This window comes from Natator depressus, chromosome 26 (assembly GCF_965152275.1).
Source record: "Natator depressus isolate rNatDep1 chromosome 26, rNatDep2.hap1, whole genome shotgun sequence".
NCBI classification, from domain to species: Eukaryota; Metazoa; Chordata; order Testudines; family Cheloniidae; genus Natator; species Natator depressus.
Window position 1 is genome coordinate 13257972 of NC_134259.1, and position 24609 is coordinate 13282580.

Below are 24609 nucleotides of genomic sequence, written 5' to 3' on the forward strand. Positions count from 1 at the left end.
TGAATGTGAGCGGAGGACTTCCCCCTGGAAGGAGGGGCAGGTGCCCTTTCAAAGGGCTGCCCAGCTTTCAGGGGCATTCCTCGGAGAGAAATCACAGCAGTTATGTGGCTGTACTGGGTCCTGCTCGCCCTCCTGCTTCTCGCAGTGCTCAGGAGGCTCCTCAGGGGCAGCAGCTCCCTCAACCCTTTCTCTGCTGACTGCAGGAGGCCACCTGCCCCCCTGGTGACTGACAAGGATGTTCGGAAAAAGGTTATCAAACAAGGTACCTGAAAGTGCTTTTGCTGGCAGCACCTGCTCCAGCCACAGCTGGAAGGGGGGCGGGCGTGATGGGGAGTGCATAGAGGGGAAACGGCCCCTTACCCCGGCAGGCTGTCTGGGCAGAGGCAAGCCAAGAAAGATTGGAACTGGGAGCTGTATCTTTCTGCACAGCTGTTCTCTCATTAGCCGCTTTCCATATCTCCTTCTCCGCCTCTCTGTCACCTTTGTCCACACACACACATGCTTCCTCCTTATACTCACTAGTGCCTGCCCACTTGCACCCTTCCACATCCATCAATATCTGAAAGTCAGTGCCTGCATATACCCCATACCCACCAACACCTGCCAGTGCCCATGCCCCCCTCCCCAATAGCCAGGAGTACTTGTATGCACCCTCCAGCCTTTCCTCTCCCTGTGATGAAAGCACCCTACCACTTTCTGCTGGCCTAATTCATCCCTTGATTGGGTAATTTGCCTGAAATCGAGGCTGCTGTTCCTCAAGTTAAGTGCATTCCCTCCCCTTTCTCTATATAGTCAAAGAGCTGTGACTCAGAGATAAACCTCTATGATTCCATGCGGTGGTTTGTATAACCGACCCTCATTGCCCCCAGGTAATGCCCACACCCTGTTAGGTAATGCCAAATCACTGGGCTGGTGTACAGTTTAATCATCCGCATATGTTTCACTCATGTTCCAAAGTCTGGAACGAAGTGTTCTGTTTGTGGAGGGTAGGCTGTAACTCTGCTCCTTGGTTCTCCCTACCCACTTCCACTTTTGCCTCTGGGACAGCTTCTTTTCTTAAAGCACTAAGGGGCATGTTCCATCTCCGGGGGGAATGCACCAGAACTAGGAACAGAATCTTGCATGAACATTAACAGTGTCTATTTTCACCTCTGGAAATTGTACTGCTCTCTCCACATCATGGGGAAGGAAGAGACCCTGCCCCAAGCTTGTCTGTTATCTTTCATCAGATCTTCCAAGCATCACATGTGGCATTTGGCACTTAGTCATGTGTGCCCACATCCAAAAAAAATGTCAAGGGAGTCAGATTCCATTGCAAAATACCCCATAGCCTAGGACATTTCCTAGGAGAAGCGCACTGAGCTGCAACCCAAGACACCATGAGTTCTCTTCCCCTGGGCTGCTGTTAATATTTCTTCCTAATCATTGCTAACCAAGACCTCAGACCACTACTTTAGGGGCAGTAACTATCATTGATCCATCTTACAGATACGATAACAGAGGTTATGCAACATCACGTCAGACAGAGCTGCGATAGAACCCTCATCTCTAATATAACAGACCCAAGTCTCCCCCACTTTGCCACGCTGCCTTTCAGAAGGACTGTGCTTGGTTGTGCGCTAACCAACTACTAGAGCACACTGCTCTCAGAGCCAGGAAATCCTAATACTCAACATTCCCCTGCTGTGTAACCCGCTGACAAAGTGTATCAGGTCTCCCTCAGCAGGCTGCTCCACATGGAAGATAACAGCCTACTTCTGCCACTGGTTATTTGTGTAGATGAAAGGTATAAATACCAAGGAGCTGGAGAAATAGTTTACTGTGTGGTATGAAGGTGGTAGGAGTATAAAGGTAAAGCTGAGAAGAGAGAGATCTGATCCTCCGGGAAAGGGTCTGTCCAGGGGAAATGTGAGACAAGGTGCGGGACCAATTTTATTGGACCAATCGGACAATCCTATTGTATGGGATGTTTACAGCTTGACTGGAGAGTGTATTTAGATGATAAGCCCTTTGGCAAGGACCGAGGCTGATCTGAATGCTCTTCTAGCTCTGATTCTGTTCTGTGAAACTGAACTGGTGAAGCAGGAGAAATGTTGATCCTGAGCCTGGTTGTGAAAGGCTGGCGTCACCCTTGGTTTTTCCAGGGGCAATTTGTAATGATCCTACTGGCGGGTGATGAACCTGAGCTTCTTTAGTAGCCCCGCTCTCGGGAGGGTAATCTGCTGCCAGGATACATGATAGTGCCCCACCTTTTATAGTCGCTTTGATCTTGCCAGCTTAGCCAGGACCATCCCAAAACTATCTTACAGTCTTGCACTTTACACAGTGAATATGTAAACCAGCTCTTTGCTCTTTTGCCAAGAGTCTCACACCCCTGTTACAAGAATGCCCCTCCCCAAAACTGGAGAGTGTCGGACCCGGGCCTCCATCCTGAGAAGCAGCTTCCTTGTGACCCGCCTTGCACTTCCCAGTTCCAGCAGGTTTGGAAAGAACAGCAGTTCCTGTACTCTTTGTACAGCAGCCAGGGAATGCTAATGGGCCCGCATCTAACACGCAAATCCTTTAGAAGGTAAACAATGGCCCAATTTGGGTCTGGTCCTAGGAATGAGCAGGGGAAGACAGCAGGAGAGTTACTGACCCAGTTGTTGGAGGTAGCCACGTGTCGATGACAACTTTCTCCTTCTTCTTCAGCTTTCTCGGCTGCCAAGGTCCCCGAGAACCTGGATGCTGTTGTGATCGGAAGTGGCATCGGGGGGCTGGCCGCAGCCGTGCTCCTCTCCAAAGCTGGGAAGCGAGTGGTGGTTCTGGAGCAGCATGGGAAGGCGGGCGGCTGCTGCCACACCTTCAGCAAGAACGGCTTTGAGTTTGATGTAGGTGAGTCTGCCCAGAAACCGGCCGGGAGGGAAATCAGATGGCACCCGTTGAGAAATGGGCCCCGGCGGAAGGGGCAGGCAGAGCCTTTCCTTGGTAGCGACCGTGAATAAACAGGCCCAGGTCTTGAGAGAACTCTTCCTGAGCGTTCCCAGAAGGAAGCATGTGACAGAGCGGTCCATCACACAGTGGCCCGGAGGGCTGGTTTGTGAAAGGGCGCTATCTGATCTGCATTAAAATCCTCTCAAGCCCGAGGAGGAGTGGGAAAGGAGAAAGCAAGGAGCGTGCCTATCTGCAAGAGCACAGAGACCCACTTGGTCCAGATAGCTTGCAGACTTGATTGGCCCCATAAGAGCAGAGAACTTCTGCAGCTGGGACTTCTGTGAGCCTATAAGCCCTGCGGTTGGAGTTCCTGCCTTGCAGAGTTTCCAGGGGCTGGACTGTAAACTTCAACTTCTGTTAAAGTCACCGTATGCCCCTGGGCCCATCCATCCAGAAGTGAGTTCCGTGCATGTGATTCCCTGGCTCCCTCCTGCTCACTCTAAGGTGTAAACCTGCCCTGCTAATAAGTAGGTCTATGATTTTTAACACCCACCTCACTGGCCCCAGACTAGCATTGGCTTGTGCATGAGTGCGTGGGATAAGTAATCCTGCATTCTTTTTGCCACATAAGGGATATTGAACAGCTGAGGCCAACCTGTCGAAGGTGCTACAGAAACACTATGGGTGTTCTTATTGTTACTTTTCAAGCAAACTAATATTTACAAATGATGATGGGAGGAGGCAGAAACAGCACGGCAGCATTTTGGAAGGTTTTTTTAATAGACAAAAACAGAGATTCCCGGACTATTCACAGATAGGTTGTAGGATTTCCCCTGCAGTGTGCCCAAAGCTATTTGAAACGCTTGACATTTTGTTGGTCAAAGGTGGCTTATGTAAAGTTGGAGAAGTCTGGTGATGGGCGGGGCAGCCGCTCAGCCGGCTCTGAGTCAGAGGAGGGGTCAACAACCGGCTTCCCAGTTATAAAACCATTCTTGACTCTTCCGAGTCTTCCAGCAGCCGCATTAGCCGGGGGCCGAAAGGCGAAGTCGGCGTGAAGCTAGCCCTCCCCACACAGTAGCGTGTAGCTGGACTCAGAAGGCAAACGGGTTTATGTTGCCTGGATTACACACCTTTGAAAAATCACCCCCTGAGCACAGGGAGCAGATTGTTCGCTGAGCTTGTAAAATGTTCCCTAAGGACTAGATTGAGCTGGGTTGACAGGCAGCCTGTCGCTGTCCTGTCTCGAGGAGGAGCTCTTGGAAGGGATTGTGCTTTGGGGCACAATTCACCCCCTCTTTCACTCTTGCTTGTTGTGCGGGGGGGGGGGGGGGGGGGTAGGGTGGGAATACATTATTTCAGTCCAGATCCTCAAGGACTTCCAGCCCAGATCCTATGGAGTTAGACACCTAAATACTTTTGTGGCACCCCTTTCCAGAATGCTGCTTACTCTCTCCTGTCCCACCCCTCACCCCATTAGTCCAAGGGGAGGAGCAGACAGCAGCATCAGTAGGCTTCTGTTTTTCAGGGTTTATTTGTAGCAATTTTTGAGTTCTGCGCGGATGTCCAAAACTCAGGGGGTTTCAAGGTTTTCTCTTTGTATGTACCAGGGGTGGCCAAACCACAGGTCGCAAGCCCCATGTGGCTCTCTTACAGTTAAAGTGCGTCTCGCGGCGGTCTCCCACCTCCATTCTCCGCCTACTAGGGGAGTGGGGGGAGAGCTTCAGGCTTCAGACGCCTGCTGGGGCTTGGGGCACACCCAGCTCTTGAACTTCTGAGATTCATAGATATTAAGGTCAGAAGGGACCATTATGATCATCTAGTCTGACCTCCTGCACATTATTGTATGCAGCTCAGAGGGTCAGTAAGTTTGGCCACAGCTGGTATATACTGTAATGAGTAATGTGTATATATTGTAATCACAGTTGCCGACTTTCACACGGTAAATAAGCACTCCGACTTTCACAATAAGCCAAAAATCAAACAAATCCCATTTCAAAACAAGGCCAAAACCAGCCAATCCCTAAGAACCCCAACTCTCTATGTGATTAGATCCCCCCGGCATGCAGTCTGGGACTGTGGTGGGCCCGCTGTGCACCCCGACTCTCTCCCCTCCCCCCTTGCCCCTGCTTGCCGGGAGCTGATCAACAAAAAGAAGCAACAAGCTACAAGCCAAACAAACAACAAGCTACAAGCCAAAAACTAGCCAACAAGCAACTCCCAAGCCAATTAAGCCAAAAACAAGACCAATTTCTGCATTTTTTTCATGGGTTCGGCATGTCTGATTGTAATGAGTAACCTCTTTGTGATGTTCCCTAGTGCACTTTAACGTCGTACTCTTTCAAACAGTGGGCACCAGCAGGCTCTACACAGACCAATTAATTAATGCACATGTTAGTGCCCTTTAGAAATCATATCCCTGTAGTCCACAGGACTGCTCTGGGTAGACCAGCCCTTAGATACAAGCCAGGGAGCATGAATTGAGTAGATCTTGCCAATGTTTTTGCAGTGCTTATTGGTTCTTTGAGTATGAGCTGTGTTGTATCGGTGATTTTAGGTTTTAACCGACCCCTAAGCATAAGCAAAGTAGCTCAACAGCAGGTAGAACACTCCTTCGGTTTTCCCATCTCACCCCTAAAGGAAGCCAACGTTTTCATTCCCTGCAGTAACACCCTGAACATATGTCTATTTATTTGTGGCAGCAGAGAGCTTACGCTCGCACAGCAAGCTAGCTTCGTGCTTAATTACCCCAGCCCCTGCATTTCAATCCCAGAGCAAGGCAACGCTGGTGGGCTGAGAAGAAATGCGTAGTACGTGCTTTCCAAATGTTCTGGCAATCGGCAGATACTGAATGGCTCCCGGGGGTCACTGGTAACTAGCAAAGCTCAGAGTAGCCCTCATGCTCCTTAAAAAGATGCTGGGGACAGGGTTAGGGCTGGGGCCGAATCCCGTTCTACGAGTGAGGAGATACAAATGGCTCTGTTGCAGCCCAGTCTTCAGCTGCAGCCATTGCTCATTGGGTGCTGCTGAGAATCCGGCACCAGGTCTAAGGATTCAAGAATGAAACCGTATTCTAAGAAGCTGCGTGTGTGTCTAAGGGTGAGTCCGCACTGCAGCCGGGGGGGTGTGACTGAAGATATACCCCAGGTAGCTGTAAGACTAGCTGCCCCCCTCAGGCTCCTTCTCTGCTCTTAGTACGACACATGCTGCAGTCACACCTCTGGCTGCGGTTGTAGAAAAGCTTGTCTCCTATTGTTTTATTTGAGAACAAGTTCATGTCCTTAAAAAGACTGAACTGTAATGAATACACACATGGAGTAGGGGCAAGATCTGAATCCACTGCCTTATACCTGGTGTGTCATTTACACCTGCGTAGAGCAAGTATATAAATCTGATCTGGGGGCCTCGAACACCCAGTTGGTACAGACGTCAGTGGCATAAGAAGGTGCCCAGCAGGGATGATCAGCTCTGCAGTCTTGATCATGGCATTTCCTTCCTTTTTAGGTGCTAACATTTGCCGTCTAAAAGGTCCTCTTACCATTATATTTTTTTTCCTTGTGGAACTAATTTGGTGTGCGCTTAAAAGGAATTGCAAATAACACATCTCTACTTTCAGAGGAGCAGCCGTGTTAGTCTGTATCCGCAAAAAGAAAAGGAGGACTTGTGGCACCTTGGAGACTAACAAATTTATTTGAGCATAAGCTTTTGTGAGCCACAGCTCACTTCATCGGATGCATGCAGTGGAAAATACAGTGGGGAGATTTTTATATACATAGAGAACATGAAACAATGGGTGTTACCATACACACTGTAACCAGAGTGATCAGGTAAGGTGAGCTCTTATGGTAACACCCATTGTTTCATGTTCTCTGTGTATAGAAAATCTCCCCACTGTATTTTCCACTGCATGCATCCGATGAAGTGAGCTGGAGCTCACGAAAGCTTATGCTCAAATAAATTTGTTAGTCTCTAAGGTGCCACAAGTCCTCCTACACATCTCTAGTAATACCCTTTCCCATAAGGTTCCCACTGATTTAAAATGAAAATTAGATTGGGGCCTCTAACTATAAATATGTATGGTATGTAGCAGGTCGTCTTGAACACACATTTTAGCAAGAATTTAGGAAATAGTTTGAACTGTTTAAACAATATATGTTCACCTGTATAAACTCTATATATTTTGTACGTATCCTGAAAACTAGTCTTCGAGGCCTAATTATATAACATAAGAAAGATTTTAAGATATGAACACCTGCAGTTAAGGTAAATTTTTATAATATGCCTGCCTTTTTTAAAATAGATACTGATGCTTGATTTGACATTCAAATTTAACTTTTTCCCCTCTAATCTTAGATGTAGTAAGAGTATTGTTAAAATCCCTGTAAGGTCTTCGTATTAGTTGTGAACATGCAAGTGTTTGACACGTGATTATTATGTAAGCATTGCTTTTAACATAATCTTAGATCTGAATTTTGAGAAGCCTGGATGCTCTGAGTATGGATTTTGCTGCTCTTCCTTTTCCCCACTGTAAGCTAGATAATTGATTGACTGCCCTTCAGATACTGGCTTGTTTGCATAGGAGTAAACAGAATTCTGAGACATGAAGGAAGTGCCAGAAACAATACCCAGCAGGGAATGTCTCTACCTCTCTTAGTCACAGTAATGTTGGTGACTAAGATAATTTTAATTCCCGGATAAAAACATAGTTAATTGGAATTAAGGTTGAGAGTACATATAAGTCACTTAGAGGTAAAACCATTAGAGATCTTGCATTTCTTTCCAAAGCTAGTCTTTCAAACCCAGGGAATTCACAGGTAAGGTTAAACTTAAAAGAAATCCAGACATATTAGGGTAAGAAATGCACAGCTAAGTCACTCAACCAACTTAACTCTGTCTTGCAGTGATGCTATGCAATAACCACACAATTGTAGATTCAGATTCCAAGGCCAGAAGGGAACCACTGTGATCATCTAGACTGACTTCCTGTATCGCACAGGCCAGAGAATTTCCCCAAAACAACTCCGGTTTGAACTATTTTTAGGAAAATGTCCAATCTTGATTTTAAAATTGGCGGTGATGGAGAATCCAGCCCAGCCCTTAATTAGGGTTGCCAACTTTCTAATCGCACAAAACCGAACACCCCTGCCCTGCCCCTTCCCCAAGGCCCCACCCCTTCCCTGAGGCCCCACCCCCACTCACTCTATCCCCCCACCCTCTGTCATTCACTCTCCCCCACCCTCACTCACTGGGTTGGGTCAGGGGGTTGGGGTGCGGGGGGGGGGAGGAGGAGGGCTTTGGCTGTGGATGCGAGCTCTGGGGTGGGGCTGGGGATGAGGGGTTTGGGTGCAGGAGGGGGCTCTGGGCTGGCAGGTAGGGCCGAGGGGTTCGGAGTGTGGGAGGGGGCTCCGGGCTGAGGCAGGGGGTTGGGATGTGGGAGGGGGTACAGGCTCTGGGGTGGGGTCAGAAATGAGGAGTTCAGGGTGCGGGAGGGGGATCTAGGCTGGTGCAGGAGGTTGGGGCCTGGGGGTGAGGGCTCTGGGGTGGGGCCGGGGATAAGGGGTTTGGGGTGCAGGAGGGGGCTCTGAGCTGGGGCAGGGAGTTGGGGCACGGAGAGGGTGCGTGCTCCAGGAGGGAGTTTGGGTGTGGGAAGGGGCTCAGTGCTGGGGCAGGGGTTGGGGTGTGGGCTCTGGGAGTGAGTTTGGGTGCAGGAGGGGGCTCAGGGCATGGGAGGGGGTGAGGGTGCAGACTCTGGGAGGGGGTGAGGGTGCAGGAGGGGGCTCAGGGTGTGGGAGGGGGTGAGGCTGCGGACTCTGGGAGGGGGTTTGGGTGCGGGAGGGGGCTCAGGGATGGGTCAGGGGGTTGGGGTGTGGGAGGGGATGAGGGGTGCAGGCTCCAGGTGGTGCTCATCTCAGGCAGCTCCCCACAAGCAGCGACATATCACTCTGCTCCTAGGTGGAGGCGCGGTCAGGCGGCTCTGCGCACTGCCTCCACCCGCAGGCGCCACCCCTGCAGCTCCCATTGGCTGCATTTCCTGGCAAATGGGAGCTGCAGAGCCGGGGGCAGGGGCAGTGCATGGAGCCCCCGTGGCTGTCCCTCCATCTAGGAGCCACAGGATACGTCACAGCTTGCAGGGAACCGTGCGGAGCCAGGTAGGGAGTCTGCCAGCCCTGTACCAACTGGACTTTTAACAGTCCAGTCAGCAGTGCTGACCAGAGCCACCAGGGTCCCTTTTTGACCGGGCAGACACCTGGCAACCCTACCCTTAATCAAGTTGTGTTCCTAGATTTGATTCAACTGGCTCTTTTTTTAAAGACACATTAGACTTACAGTTTTAACAGTGACCTGAGCAATGTGAAAGCAGAATAATTTTCCAAAGGTACAGACTGTGAGGTTGTCAGATGTGTTGATTTGTTGAGATACATGAGTATGGGGTCACCCTTCAGGTTCTGTGTGAGAGCAAGCAGGATGAAGGTGGGGTATAGGCTGCTTTTCAGTAGGCATTAGAGGTGGAAGTGAAAGCCTCATGGAGTGTTTATCAACAGAGTCGTAGGAGGTGTGGGACAAGGAATGCTGGAAATCTTACCCTTACCTTCTTATTTCCATGCTTTTGAGGATTTGACTGGGTGGAGTGTGTCCTGTTGCAGCCTTTCCTGTCACAAATGTATTTGTTAAAATGCCCCTCTAGCCTTTTGCATGTGCGGTAGAACCTCAGAGTTACGAACACCAGAGTTACGAACTGACTGGTCAACCACACACTTCATTGGGAATCAGAAGTACACAATCAGGCAGCAGGAACCAAAAAAATAAAAAAGCAAATACAGTACAGTATCTGTAATAAATGGAAACTACTAAAAACTAAAAGGGAAAATTTTAAAAAAAGATTTTTCTTCTACATAGTAAAGTTTCAAAACTGTATTAAGTCAATGTTCAACTGTAAACTTTTTAAAAGCACCACCAGACCGTTTTGTGCAGCGCTACGAACATTTCAGAGTTCCAAACGACTTCCATTCTTGAGGTGTTCGTAACTCTGAGGTTCTACTGTACCCAACATGTCACATAGCCACATCCCATTGCAATCTAATCTCTGGGCTGTGGCTTTCTTGTGTAACCATTCGCCGTTGCCTTCCAGGTATTCATTACATAGGGCAGATAGGGGAGAGGTCCCTGATGCGTTTCCTTGTGGACCAGCTCACGGAAGGGCAGCTGCAGTGGTCCAAGATGCCGTCTGTCTTTGATGCAGTGGTTCTGGGGGAGCCTGGAAACAGCAAAATATATCGCTTGTACAGTGGGAAGAAGGAGTATGTCGAAGGGCTAAAGAAACAGTTTCCAGATGAAGCCGTGGCTATTGAGAAATTTGTGAGACTTGTAAAGGTAACACTGGCTTTGTCTTTATGATGTTAACTCCTCCTCTCCGAGTCTCAGTGGTCATCCAGCTAGAATAACACCCTGCACTTCAAACACAGGGATACACGCGTGTCCAGCTCTTCCCACTGGGATGCTGTGATTTAGAAGGGATTGAATTTTTGGGTGTAAGATGACGACTGTCCTCAAGGTGGTATGGCTACCGGGGCTGCCTAAGGGCAAGCGCGTCCTGTTGAAGGAAATGACCCCTGGGCCAAGGTGTTATCAGAGATCCCTGGGGTGTCCTGCATGTCAGAGCTGCTGGGTAACTAACATCCTTGAGCCAGAGTGGGAGACTGAGCTGGCCTTTTGGTACTTTATCAAGTGACTGGCAAGAAGGCAGCTTGTGGGCAGCTCTGGGAGCTGCTGTGTGATCAATGTCTCCCTCTATGCAGCCAAGTTCTCTGGCCCTTTGCCTTGCAATGGCAAAACTTCACGGAACTTCTGCTCCAGCCCAGTCCCCGAAGCCATCTGTGTTTCTTCACAGCCGTTGCTTTTTCCCCTTTCAGAGAGTTGCTCAAGGAACTACGCACATGACTATTCTGAAAATGGTGCCTTTGCCCCTGGTCAAGTTCCTGAGCCGCACCGGCCTGCTGGCATGGTTCTCCCCTTTCTTTAAGATGACGTCCCGAAGCTTGACAGACGTGGTCAGTGAACTCACCACAAACGAAGAGCTCAGAGCGGTATTTAGCTATATCTTTCCCACTTATGGTAGGTGACTTGTTTTTAGCAGACAGACCAGTTTTCTGGTATAAACCCTCTTCTCCGAAAATATCCTGCCTGGACTGCCCTGTGGTGCATGGGAAACCTTGTCCATTCCTTGTCCCCTTTCGCAGAAGTCCATGTTTTAGCTCTGGGGTGCTGGTCAGAGTCCAGTTCTGACCTTTACTTTCTGCAGCCCTGAGTTTTCCTTGCAGTTTCCATCGGGCACAATTTTCTTCACATCCTGCTCTGAACTCCTGTTTTTGCTTTGAGCTGCTAACCCCAGAGATGGCTGCATTTAGGTGGGTAGAACAGTTAGCTTGTATGGGGAGGTAGTAGTGAGCTTTATAGTTAGGCTGCCTAACACTTTCCAGTATAAAAGACTTTTGTAACCTCTTTCTAAGAAGCTCTGACATCTCTGCCGTCTACAGCAGGCCTCTGAAATTCAGCAGGGAAAGCCCTCAGGTTAGAGAAGTGCCTTTTCTTTGTCTGATGAAACTCCATTCAGGTTAAGCTACTGAATACCACCATTTCCCTTCTGTCACGTGTGCTCCCAAGGTAAAGTGGGCAGCCTGCCAAAATGATCAAACATGCGCATTCTAAAGGGGTGGGCCCCTGCCCTCCCACATGTTGCACTGGGAACATCTGGAAGCTACCAGAACAGCTGGGGTGGGAGACCCTGGCTTGGTTCCCCCTTCAACCACACACATGGAACTTGTCTTCAGTGTCCCATCCTGCCTCTGGGTGCCTCACATGGGGCAGGAACTTGCTCCCAACACCAGGGGAAGGGACGCTGGCCTCCCCACAACCACTCCCCAGCTCCAGCTTCTGGCCCCATCAGACCATCCTCTTGTCTGGAATAACAGCCTTCTCCAGCCGTCTGTGAACGTAGCTAGTCCCGCAGGTTGAGTGGAAGCCGTCCGTGCCGCAGTGTTAAAGGTCCAGGGTTCAAACTCTCCTGATGATTCAGGGGTTGTCAGAGTTGTAAAAACAAATTCTTGTATGTACGTTTTTCCTGCCCCCCCCCCCAAAGAAACCTAGGAAATCACATATAAAAACCTGCGTCAAAGTGATGTTATATTGTTTGCAAAGTCAAGCACTCAAAAAATGCTCAACCTGAGGTTGCCCAGCAACCTTTACTCTGATCCTGGTGCATACACTATATGAGACTGTCTTTAATTACAGGATGAAATACCATGTGTTTCCCCCAGGATCCCTGCCTCATTCAGTGCGCAGCAGAGACATGCAAGGGGGCAGAATTAAGGTGGGATGGGCAACTGTAAATCTGGCATTTCCTAACGTTGCAGGGCTTGACTTTGCAACCCAAATCATGCTCTTTTAGTGCAGCATTTTAAAACATGTGTCTAGCATAGAGTTTGTAATAGGTTTTTCAGATCTACCAAGTACACGGGGATTTTCGGATGAAAGGTGCTATGTACGCGTCAGGGTGCGTTATCAACTACTAAAAGGTCATGTTCGCTTTCAACTCCATTAAACAGAATCAGGACCCACTGAGTGGAAAAAGAAGATCAGTGGAGAGTAAAAACCACGTGAAACCCTATTTTTAAAGAAAACCCAGCAGGGGTTGGAGAAGAGACGATGACAGCAATATACAAGTTAATGGTTGGGGTGACTCACACGCAGGCATTTGCTGGGCTGGGTCAGACAAAAAATTTGCTAGCATGCAAATTTCCAGATGACTGCAGAATTAAAGTCAGGAGAAAGCCAACTGTCAGTCCGAGTGGTCCAAGTTGCCATCCTCAGCTGCCTGCAAAATCGGTGCTCTCCAGGCATGAGTCTGGATGACCCAGCCCGGCAGAAAGAGAAGCAGACCCAGCTGCCATGTGTGCACATAGATTGCTACTACCAGAGGCGCTGCAGAAATTATTAAAACTTCCGGCTTAGTTTGCCAAGCTGCTCTCAGACACTGGCATCCTTTAGTCAGAGATTTATAGATTTAAAAAAAACTATGAAAAAAATTAAGAGCATTGTGATCATCTTGTCTGATCACCTGCATATCACAGACCATAGAATTTCACCCAGTTACTCCTGTCTTGAGCCCCATAACTCGACTAGCTAAGAATATCTGCCAGAAAAGCTTCCAGTCTTGATCTGAAGACTTAGAGATGGAGAAGCCAGCGCTTCCCTAGGAAATCTGTTCCACTGACTAATCACCCTCACTGTTACAAATTTGTACCTTCTCTCTCATTTGAATTTGTCCGGCTTTAAGTTCCAGACAAAGTTAGTCCTAGGACTCGATCTCATTTCTCCAGATTTGTCTATAAAGGTTTAATTGTGTATTAGTTATAACTAGTAAAGGACAGCATTGCCAAGTCTTGCACTGTTATCCGGAATCTTGTGATATCTGGTGGTGGTCTTAAAGCCCCAGCTCCTGGAGTCAGGTTATTAGGTAACTGTAAACATCTTAAGCCTAGTTTTCACTTAAAAAAAAATTCTGGCCCCCCAGTTGGGGAGAAAAACTTGAAAACATGAACTATCTTACGGTGGCTGTGCTCTGACTAATCAAACTGCTCACTTTATGATAGAGACTGTTCCTTTGTCTGGTCCCCTGTTCTCTGGAGTGCTGCAGTTCTTGGCCCTCTGCTCTTCTCTGTCTAACTTTTAGACCTATTATCTCTACTCTTAGGAGGTTTACCCTGCCAATATTAACTGGCCACACCTTTCACCCCCTCTTCCATCCCCGTCCACCCTCTGTGTACCTCTTGGTTTGTCTCAGCTTCCTTCAGCTAACTGTCACCAAAACAGACTACCTGTCTTAAGCAAAAGGAGCATCTCCCCTGGGAGCTGCATACACTTCCTGACTCTGCACCTTCCACTGCCCATAACCTCAGCATAATCTTTAACCCAAGACTTTCCTCCTCCTCCTCCAGTGTGCATCTGAGATTGGGTCCGAGGAGATGTAGATAGAGTTGGTGTCATCTCCAAATTAGTGTGATGGTCTCCCTTAGTCTTCAAACCATAGCAGGAAAAGAGCTGTTAGAGTCATTTATTCATTGCAGCATTGCTCCGTACACTGTGTTCTCAAATGCATTGTCTAGTTTCAGCAGCTCCAATGATGGGAGACCGTTCCACAGCTTAATACAGCTCTCTTCTCGGTTAGGCTGCCTGAGGAAGAAACGCAGCAATGAAAAGTTCTGTATGGGAACAATCCCTCTTCTTTGCTCTGTCTTCCAGGAGTGGTTCCAGCCAGCGCCAGCTTCTCCCTACATGCGGTTCTTGTGAATCACTATATGGAAGGGGCATGGTATCCCCGAGGTGGCCCCAGTGAAATCGCCTTCCACACTATCCCGGTGATTGAGCAGGCTGGCGGGGCTGTTCTAACCAAGGCGGTGGTGCAGAGCATTTTGGTGAATGCAGAAGGCAAAGCCTGTGGTGAGTGAGACTGGGTCAAGCCTCTCCTTTCAAGCTCACGTCAGCCCCTATATCAAATAGGAACAAGGTACCCTCTGCACAGATCCCAAACTGCAGAGTACAGAGCGTGTGTGTGTGTGTGTGAGGATGCGTGCAGAGGAGCCTGCCCTGCAGAGGAGCCAAGGAGCACTAGAAGGGCTGGCCAGCTGCTGGAGATGAGCCAGCGCATTGCAGGCAAAGTAGAGAGACTGGGGCTTTGTTCTGCTTTGCGTGCAATCAGCCAGCTGGCCACCATCTCGCCCTCCCCTCCCCTGGCACTGCCCCCTGCCTAATTCTAAGGAGCTCTGGCCCCAGTGTTGGATCATATTAAAGAAGTTCTGTATTAAAATCACAAATGAGTTTGATTCCCCATAGTTTAAATTCCAGGGTATTACTAATTAAAAGGTCTCTTGGTTTTTGGTACTGTTTCTCTCCCTCTATGTGTGAAACTTGCAAGCTGCTAATTGTGTTAGTACATTCTAAGACAGAGTCTGTTCTCAAAGCAATACTCTGTAACAACAGAAACAGCACCCAGAGACTCCCCGCCCTTTTGTTGTAATAACAATTGTGATTAAAATAGAGATAGAGGATGTATGTGGATGGATGCTTGGTGTGGATAATAACTGAATGATCAGGGAGGTGCCAGCCTAAGAATCCAGTGTCCATCAGCTGAAGAAGGCGTCAAGTGGAAATAACCAGAGGACCCCCGGAGGGCAGACTGGAATCCACCCAACAGCCTCAAGAATGGGAGAACGAAAGAACAAGATAACATCTTGGAGCCGTCAGGAATGTGCTATCTGCTGATTGATTCAGCAACAGCATGATGAAGCAATTCCCATAGACTGGCATAGGAAGAAATTCCTATAAAAATAGACTCTAAAAAGTGAGAACTTTGGGGTCTGATTCTGCAAACCAACTTCCAGGAGCATCAGATGAGCATCTGACAAGGCCCTGCTCCCTCCTCATGTCCAGGCCACCTGGCCAGTGGCTTGGCATGAGCAACTCTAAGGCTGGTGACTATGATAACAACTTTGCAGAACCTGTGTGTGTGTGTGTGTGTGTGTGTGTGTGTGAATGAATGTGTGAATAAATATGAGATTGAATGGAATGTTATAGCTGTAACTAACTGCTTACTATGATTCTTTCTGAATTCACAATAAATGTGGTATTTTGCCTTTTTCCCTTTAATAAGATCCTGCTGGTTTTTATTTTATTGGTATAACACCAGCTGCGTGTAAGCTGGGCCCATGCAGGCCACCAAGCTATCTAGATCCTGATATGGCATCTCAGACCCTGCGCAGGACTCTATTGAAGGAATATGTTCAATATTCCTAGCGAAGGCATCGAACTGCATGTGAGAGAGACGTCGCCTAACGCACTGCTAGCTGGCGCTCAGCTATTGTGGCGATGACGGGGGTTTACGAACCTATAGAGAATGGGGAACGATTGCAGAGAGCAGGGCAGGGTGTTCACAGCAACCTGCATGGCTAAGCAAGTGAGCGGCACCTTATTGGACAGAGAGTGGAGTCTCGGTTACCCTGAGACAGGAATCTGGAGTGTGCCAGATTCTGTCTGCACCCCAGCACAGGCACAAAGGAGTTGGGGCCCCATGGAGATGCAGCTGGGCCCTGAGCTCATTTTTACTAGAAGGAGGGGAGGGCAGAGCTGGAATGGCGATGGGTGTGAGGAAGAGGAGGGATAAGTCACCAATAGACACACCTTCCCCACAATGGCTCTCAATCTGAACTATTTGCATACTGCCAACCCCCATTCCCAGTGACAAGTACCCCCTCCCTGCTCTCCGGTCCTAGCACCTCCCCTGACAACTCCAGCTAAGGCCCTTTTCTGACAACCATCCACAAAACCCAATTCCCCTCCCAGATGCCAGCTCCCCTTGTCTCCCGTCAGTGGCAAGGAAGCCAAGGTCAGCCCTGTTTTCACAGATGCAAAACCCTCCCATTAATCTCTGGCCTCATCTGTGGCCTAAGGGTTTTCTATAGCATCCACCACGGCAGTATCTTGGCATCTAGAGAATGGATCTAATACTTCCCAACCTGTGAGCGCCTGGAAATGCTAGGAGTGCCATCAAAAAGCCTATAAATGCTCTCCCCGGTTATTTATGTTTTTGCCCCATGTCCAAATGCTCCTGTGGTAAGTCCCTGCCCCATACTCGATCCAGCCTCCTTCCTGCACCTGACCTGATCACACACCGTTTGTGTCTGTCACTCCAGCCTCATGAGAGTAAAGGGCTCCTGCCCCCGGCCAGTGCAGAGGAAAGTGGCCTAGGGGTGGATTATTAATTTTTTTTTCATCTACCTTTTTCTTTCAGGTGTTAGCGTGCAGAAAGGCCAAGATCTCGTGAACGTCTTTGCTCCTATTGTGATTTCTGACGCTGGAATATTTAACACCTATGAGCGGCTATTGCCAGCGGAGATACGAACTTCACCTGGTAAAACACCATAAGCTTTTCCACAACACCACTGCACTTGACAACGGGCAGCTCCTGAGATCTAACATACTAAAAATCCTTGTAGTACTAATCTCGTCCCAGATCAGTTCCCCACTAATACTCGACCATAGTTATCACATGGTATTAGAGGGGGGTTGCTTGATAGCAAGTCCTATAGTTAAGGATGCAAAACTGTTTCCATTCCAAATGATTTTGTGGAAAAAAAATGTTTGAAGTTGTTTCTGTTTTGCAGAGTTCGAAATCACCCACTTTCCTTTTTTTAAATTGATTGTTTTCATTATATTTTTATCAAAACCAGTTATAGAATTATCACAACTCTGTTGACCAAAAACTGCATTTGTTTTACACTAAAGAACAGGTTGTCAGTACACGAAAAACTTTGAAAATGACTTCAATGCATTTTGATAAAAACACTGATTTTAAAAGCATGATCCACAATTTTGCCAAGTCTTTTGGTTTTGTTGGGGGGAGTTATTTTTCTATTGACAAAACTTTTGTGCAAAAATTTGAACTAGATCTTCTGGTACTTGAGGTTTCAAGGAGATTTAAGTACATGGAAAATTTGAAGTGGCAGTAACATGGTGAGCTAATGGGAGCCAAATATAAAATTAATCAAAATTTCAAATTAGGGTCTCTGTTACTCTTCTGTAACTCAAATAGTTGGACCAGATTCTTCAAACTTGGCAGAAATCTTCTCCTTTGCCTCTAGTGTAAATCTGGGAAATCTGAGGCCAACCCCATTTGAAAAGCCAAAGATATGGAGGAAAAGGGCAGGATTTAAATTGGGCATGGAAGCTGGGCTCAGTCTTAATTAGGGAGAAGCTACCACTTCTCCATGATGCAGCCATGGGGGATGGGAGATTAATCTTCTGTTTGCTCCCCCCGTGTGCAGATATTCAGGCTCAGCTTCGCATGGTGGATCACGGCCTATCAGGGTTCAGTGTCTTCATCGGACTCAAAGGCTCAAAGGAAGAGCTGGGACTGGAAGCCACAAACTACTTCATCTACTCGCATCAGAACCTGGATGAAGCGTAAGGAGAAGCTTTGCTTCTGCAGCTCAGCATGCCTCTTCCCCAGTTGGCGTCCGATTTACTTTATATTTGACTAGCAGGATGGTACCTATGCAAGCCCTGGCTATTGCCACAATATTGTAACCCACCTACGTGTTCTGCTGGAGCAAGCGACAAAGTCCGCCCAGTCCCCAGCTGTAAAATTGTCCCTCTCAACTTCAGGGTCAAGCGTGATGGACAGAATTCAGAGCAAACAGTTGGGTTCTTGCCCAGGAGTCTGTCTCCAGTTCAGAAGACGTGAATCTCTTCAGAGTGGCCCAGTAGAGTTTCCAATAATGTCCAAGTTGGAGAAGTGCCCAGGTCCCCTCATTTATCACCTGGCTAAGTTCAGATGTGGGGTGACTTGCAGGGAAATGACAGCAGCACCCCTCCAGGGAAGGTTACAGCAGGAGGGGCGTCACACACATTGGAAGGTGGAGACGTTTGCCTCATGCCAGCAGAAAGGACCACCCTGGTCACCTAGTCTGACCTGTGCTACAGGGAAGCATGACAGGCACCCAGCTTCACCCAACTCATCCTGCCACACGCAACCTTAAGCGTGACCCCAGCAGCATTGACAGTGAAATGTCTGTTCATACAAGGAGGTCACAATCTGGGTGCTGGCCAGTTGGCATCACACAGCACATTCAGTTCCCTGCTCTACCAGAGCTCCCTGGGTAATTTATTGCTCTGTGCTTCATTTCCTAACCTGCAAAATGGAGATAACCCGTCATTTGTCTTATCTAGTTAGCAGGATAGAGACTCTCTCTTATGTGAGTATATACAGGCCCAAGCATAATGCCCCAGATGTTACAGTAATGCAAATAATAAATAGTAGTAATTTGCGTGGCACCATCACAGATGAGGTGAGCCAAGGTATGGTCTTGAGGACTCAGAAAGAACCTCCAGCCTGCAGAGGTTCCCATATCTTCCAAACCAGAGGCCGCTCTCTCTGACCAGCAGGAGCAAGGATGAGAAGGTAGATTCAGGAAACTAGTCGCCAGATATAACCAGTAGCTCGACAGATCAATGTTTAGGAGGAAAGTGTCCAGTAGAACACCCAAGGCTTATAAATATAAGCCACTCACAGGTTTCTTCTGTGCAGTTGCTGATTCAGGCATTGAGGGGATGCTGTCTGTCTTTGGATTTTGTATAGCACAGCAAAGGAAGCTGATAAAACAATTGGATAAATACCAGCGAGAGAAAATACCGCAGCATTAGTTGCTCATGGCTGATAAAGAGGGATTACCCGGCTGGCATGGAACAAAACTCTCCGCCTTCCATACCTGGTGAGGCCTCCAAGTGACGATCAGCCTGAGACAGGGCACGACAAGATGGTTTTAGGCCCCATTTTTGCTATAGAGGAGGAAGATGTGAATTAAACATCAGGAGAGCAGCCATTTGCTGGTGCCCCAAGCACATTGGGGACCGCTCTAGTGCGGCATAAACCACCCCCAGAGAAGTGGTGCCAGCATGGTCACTGCAGAGATTCCAGAGCAGGGGGGAGGTGTTAGCAGCAGCATGGTGCTGCCTGCCTGTTTCCTCGTGCACATGTACTGACCTGGTTGATCGTTAGCCAGAGCTCATGGAAAGGCTTCTCTGTGTCTCTGCAGCATGAATTGCTTCCTTACTGCCTCAAGAGAAGAAGCTGCAGAGAACATTCCTATGCTCTTTGTTACATCTCCGTCATCCAAGGACCCCACCTGGCAGGAGAGATACCCAGGTAAGGGTGGTCTCTGTACCATGGCCGGAACGACTCTGCAATGGGGTGGGGGTGGGAAGTCTATTTCTAGCCCTTGTTTTCAGCGTGCTGGCCACAAGGAGGGATTTTTCTCGGACGTTTGAGACAACAGTCTTTTCAGCCGCTTTCTAGTTCTTCAAATGCGGAATAAATTAACTGTCTTCCATGGGCGGGAGGGAGGGGAAGCTAGTTTTCTCCATCAGAAGCTGATGTTTTAGAACTTACTGCTCATGTAGAGAGCAAGGGGACATGAGAAGAGAGGGTTCGGCACTGCGTTGCCCTCTATTGCTAACCCCATGGAGGTTTAACTGGAAATTAACCTGCAACAGCAGAGTCAAATCCCCATGGAGTTAGAACTAATCATTCCTGGGTGGGCTGGAATTATGGAGGTTAAATGCAAAACCCTAGCCGCTTACCCCAGCAGTGTTACTTCTGCCACATAGGTGCTACACACCGCATTTCACTGCACCTACCCGAGAAGCATTTAGAATGGGCCATTGCTCAAGACAGGGCATCACGCTGGTGGTCTGTTCTGCTGTGGGAATTAATAAATTCCTAAGAGGACTTTGGAAGTTAAGCTCCCAGGCAGCGGAGGCAAACGAGAGATTGGAAAGAGCCTTGCCTCTGAGGCTGGGGTGCTCATGCTGGCCAAGAGGAGCTCCTCTGTCTTGGAGACACCGAGCTGAGCGAGTGTCGTTGGTTCAAGCAGGCACAGATGGTGCACCAAGACGACTCACTTGACGTTTTCTGGATACCTACAGATGACACCCAAGATGGGTGGGTAAAAGCAGAGGCCGTAATGAAGCCAAGGAGCTGAAACACGGGAAGCCAAAGAAGCAGGACATAGGCACTGGTGGAACTGGACAGAGGGAGAACTGTCTGTTAGGAGTGCGTGGAGACACATGGCACCTGACAGCAGAAGCTACCACCTGCCATAGCTACAGTTGTCCTCCAGTGGTGACAATGCAATAAACACCTAGCGCTCTGTCATTCTAGGCAAGTCGACTCTGTGCATCTTGGCGTTTGCAAAGTACGAATGGTTTGAGGAATGGAAAGATGAGACGGTCCAGAAGAGGGGAGCAGTATACGAGAGCCTGAAAAACACTATTGTAGAGTCCATTCTGAAGACTGTTTTGAAACTCTACCCTCACATAGAGGATAAGGTAAGGAAACCTTTATTTATAACACAATCACCGTTGCTCAGCAGTGTTCTGTTGTGGATAACATGGCTTAAGAATCTGTTATACAGGGAAGGACCATGTTGGACTCGGGAACCTCTGGGTATGACCTGGGTGAGCCACCAGCCTGACTTCCACACACAATGCAGTGGGGAGGTGGCAGATCAGGGAAATCTCTTGCAGGGAGTCATCCCCCTAGTTCCCTTGATGCAGGGAGTGGGCAGTGCAGGGACCTCTTCAGTTCTGAGTGGCAAGAGGTTGACCAGCCAGCCACCTGTACTGATGGGGGGATAAAAATCACAGTTTCTGTACTGGAGCATAGAGGCTCTTCGCAAGCCCAGGCCAGCAACGTAGAACTCCACCCCCCAAAGCAGGGAACAGTGCAACAGCCAAAATCTACATACACTGTCCATTCCCATAGCTGTTCAGTCCTATTCCACCGCAGCTGCCAAGGTCACCCCACATAGTCTTCGCTCTGCCCACTGTCTGAGGTCAGTATCCCTGGGGTATTAGCTGTATGCCCCACTGTGGTAGTGGATTTCAGCATTCTTTCCCCGTTAGGAACAGTCACCTGTTACAACACAAGTCTGTAATACTGGGAACTAGAATATGCTACCACTTCTTTTTTTTTTTTTTTCCCAGATGTGTGGCCCATTGACCTTCTTTCAAAACATATTTTTATTTATTAAGAGTGTGAGCTCTTTGAGGCAGGGACTGTCTTTTGGCTCTGTTTGTACAGCACCTAGCACAATGGGGTCTTGGCCCATGACTGACTCCTAGGGGTTATCACAACACAGACCCGTTTTGCAGTGTATTTATATTGGGAGATTTTGGGTTTTGGCCTTTTCAGGGAGTTTTGCACTCTTGGAAAGCAATAATTGCATCAAAGGAAAAGCTTTGGCGATGTGATCCCCTGCACGCCACAGCTTGCATATGCTATGCATTGTGAACTCCATCTGTTGTGCACAGTTGCTTTGGTGTATAAATGGTTTTAGTTAGAGAGCAGTGAGGCCCAACTCCCAATGTGCCCTTAGCTGTGTGGACATGTTGATTTCTGGTGTGCTTATTATGGTGTATTATCCACTAGATCTCCGCATTTTTTCTGCATGGCCCTCCCCAGGGGACAGACGTTGGTGATGGTGACTGACTAAAGCTGAACGGCTAGAAGAACGGACAGCATATATATGGGTTTATAGCTTTACCTGGCCTTTCCAGGCTTGGTGGGGTAGGGTTTTGCATTGCTGTCCTCTTTGTTCCCCCCCTCCCCTTCCCGGCCATTTCTATAGCTGCTCCAACAACTCTTCCCAAAGCAGAAACGCAGGTGCTAAGACACCCAGGACGTGCCCTACAAGGTGCAACAGAAGCAGCAATGAATATCCTGGCACCATCCAAAACTTAGGAGAAAACCAAGTCCCCAAGGAGAAACTGGGGGAGAATCAAATCAGTAGGGATGGGAAGTGGCTGATTAGATCATTCCCTCTGGCTGCTGCAGCAGCAACCCCAGGAAACGCGCTTTCGTGGGCAGAAGAGGCTTTTCAGCTTTCTGCGGACCTCCAGGAGCCCCCTTATCTGCACGGGCCCTGCTCAGTTACTGTGTCCTGCACACAGGTCTTGGGGGGCTCCCTTAATGTCTTTCTCCTCAACAGATCGAATGCGTATCGTCGGGGTCTCCACTCACCAACCAGCACTACATAGCTTCCCCCAAAGGAGAGCTGTATGGAGCTGCCCAAAGCATCTCTCGCCTGCAGGCTGAAGCTACTGCCACGTTACGCCCTCAGACCTGTGTGCCAAACCTCTACCTGACAGGTACGCTACACCGAGGGGGTCTCGGCTGGATCGCCCCACTCCTGACTCAGTTTCCCTGAGCATGGCTGTATTTTCGCCTCTGTCTCCCACAGCCAACCTGCCGGGCTGACTTTCAAATCGGGGAACGCCTTTCCTAGCAGAGGGTGATGTTCAAAGCATCTTCAGGGCTAGGGAGAGAGAACTGGACAATGCAGCATAGAGAAGGGATGGAAATTGAATTTCAATTATCCAGAGGCTTCCCCAGCGGCTCTCAGCAGCTCACTCTGCATCCCATGTAGCTGACACCACCGCGCCCCCGCAAGTACTGCCAATACCCCTTCCTTCTTCCTGAATTTTTAAAACCAACCAGGAATGAAGGGGTTAAAGTCCGCTAGCGGAGATCCCTGAAGGATGCGATGGTGAGGACGTAACAGACCAGGATTTCTCTGAGAAAGGAGGGGTGTCACAAGGGCTAGTGAGAGACTGGCTCCAAGACCTGAGACTCTGGGGAAGGCAAGCAAGTCGGAGCAGGCGGTCTTAGGCAAGGTGGGCTGGGGTAAGGAAAGAGCAGCGCTGAGGTTACTGCCGGGGGGAGGGGGAAGGAAGTGCAGAAACAAGCAGCCCAAAATCTCTGGCAAGAACCACAGCAAGTGAAAAGGGGGCTGAGCGTGGCCACCATGGCACTGTCTTACTGAGCCAGCTGGCAGGCGGCTCCAGTGCTGCTGCTCAGAGCTTTGCCAAAGCCACAGAGCGACCCCAGCAAGGCCCTTCAGAGCCCCGCGGGCAGCAGGGGAACCATCAAGACCCCTCCGTTTCATGCTGCTGGAGCTCCGAGCAGCAGAGCCTGGTGTTAGTCAAGGGGAGGATGGCCCCCAATGGAGACAGGGGCACAAGTAGAGAAGACCCGCTCCCCTTGCAGCAGCAGGGGGCACTGGAGGCTCAGTCTTTCCTTCCAGCTAACGGCACCTAATAACCAGAGGAGATACAGGACAACACCCGGGTCGAAATCCGGGCACCCTGCCCCTTAGCATCTGCTAGGAGCAGCAGGCCTGGACCTTGCCTTCTGCCCACCCGGCACGTTAGCGTCTCCCTCTGGCGAGTAGGTGTCTCCACCGTGAGTCCGAGCAGCTCAGTGTTGGAGGAGGTGGCTAGCGGGGGTCATGAGGCCCCATGTTCCCTGATACCTCAGTTAAGGAGCTAGAAGAGGAGGCAGGGGAACAGTCCAAAGGCACAAATAGCAGGTGCCCAGCTCCCAGCGGCTAACGGGCTGCTCGGAGAGCTGCCCTCAGTGCATGTGTTCTGCTCAGCTGGGGAGCTGTGCCCAGCAGGGAGGAATGCTGACAAGCACCTGCCAGGAGAGGAGCTGGCTCAGCCGTGCACCGGGAGGGAGATGCCAGTAGCTCGGGGAAGGTGAAGGGCGCAGCGGGTTGGATACGGCAGCAACGAAGGCTGAAGCGAAAGGCTGCTCGGCAGGGGGCAGATAGGGTGGGAGTGATTTGGGGAAAGGCAGAGGGCAGGTTGGTGGGTGGTCAGGCAGGACCCAGGATTGGCTGTAGCGCCAGGCTGTCAGGGTAATCCCCTGCAGGAATGGCGGATTGCCAGGCTCTCCACCAGCCCCACTGGGTTCAGCACAACCCCAGGCTGTGCGTTCTTGGGTGCCCGCTCTGAGCGGTGCCTGGGAAAGCGGCTGTGACGGCGTGCCATTGTCTCCTAGGGCAGGACGTATGCTTGTGTGGCTTCATGGGAGCGCTGCTAGGAGCCGTCCTGTGTGCCAGCGCTGTCCTGCAACGCAACCTCTACAGCGACATGCTGCGTCTGTGGCAAAAGAGCCCGGCTAACAACTCCAAGAAGAAAGACTGAGCTCCAGGGACCCAGCCAGCCAGCGCCTCTCTGCCTCGTTCCCCTTCCCCCATGGCTGTGCCCTAACTCAGGCCCAGACATTGGGTGTCTGGTCACTTGTAA

General features: G+C 49.4%; 1 protein-coding gene across 1 annotated transcript; it reads left to right on the forward strand.

The window, feature by feature from the left end:
- The first annotated feature begins 9 nt into the window (after positions 1-9).
- On the forward strand, positions 10-24609 carry RETSAT (retinol saturase). Its single transcript, XM_074940109.1, has 11 exons — positions 10-262; positions 2692-2874; positions 10040-10281; positions 10821-11022; positions 14209-14406; positions 16754-16873; positions 17787-17925; positions 19557-19666; positions 20681-20847; positions 22509-22668; positions 24362-24609. The coding sequence occupies exons 1-11, from the start codon at positions 103-105 to the stop codon at positions 24505-24507; spliced, it is 1827 nt and encodes a 608-aa protein (XP_074796210.1). The 5' UTR covers positions 10-102; the 3' UTR covers positions 24508-24609.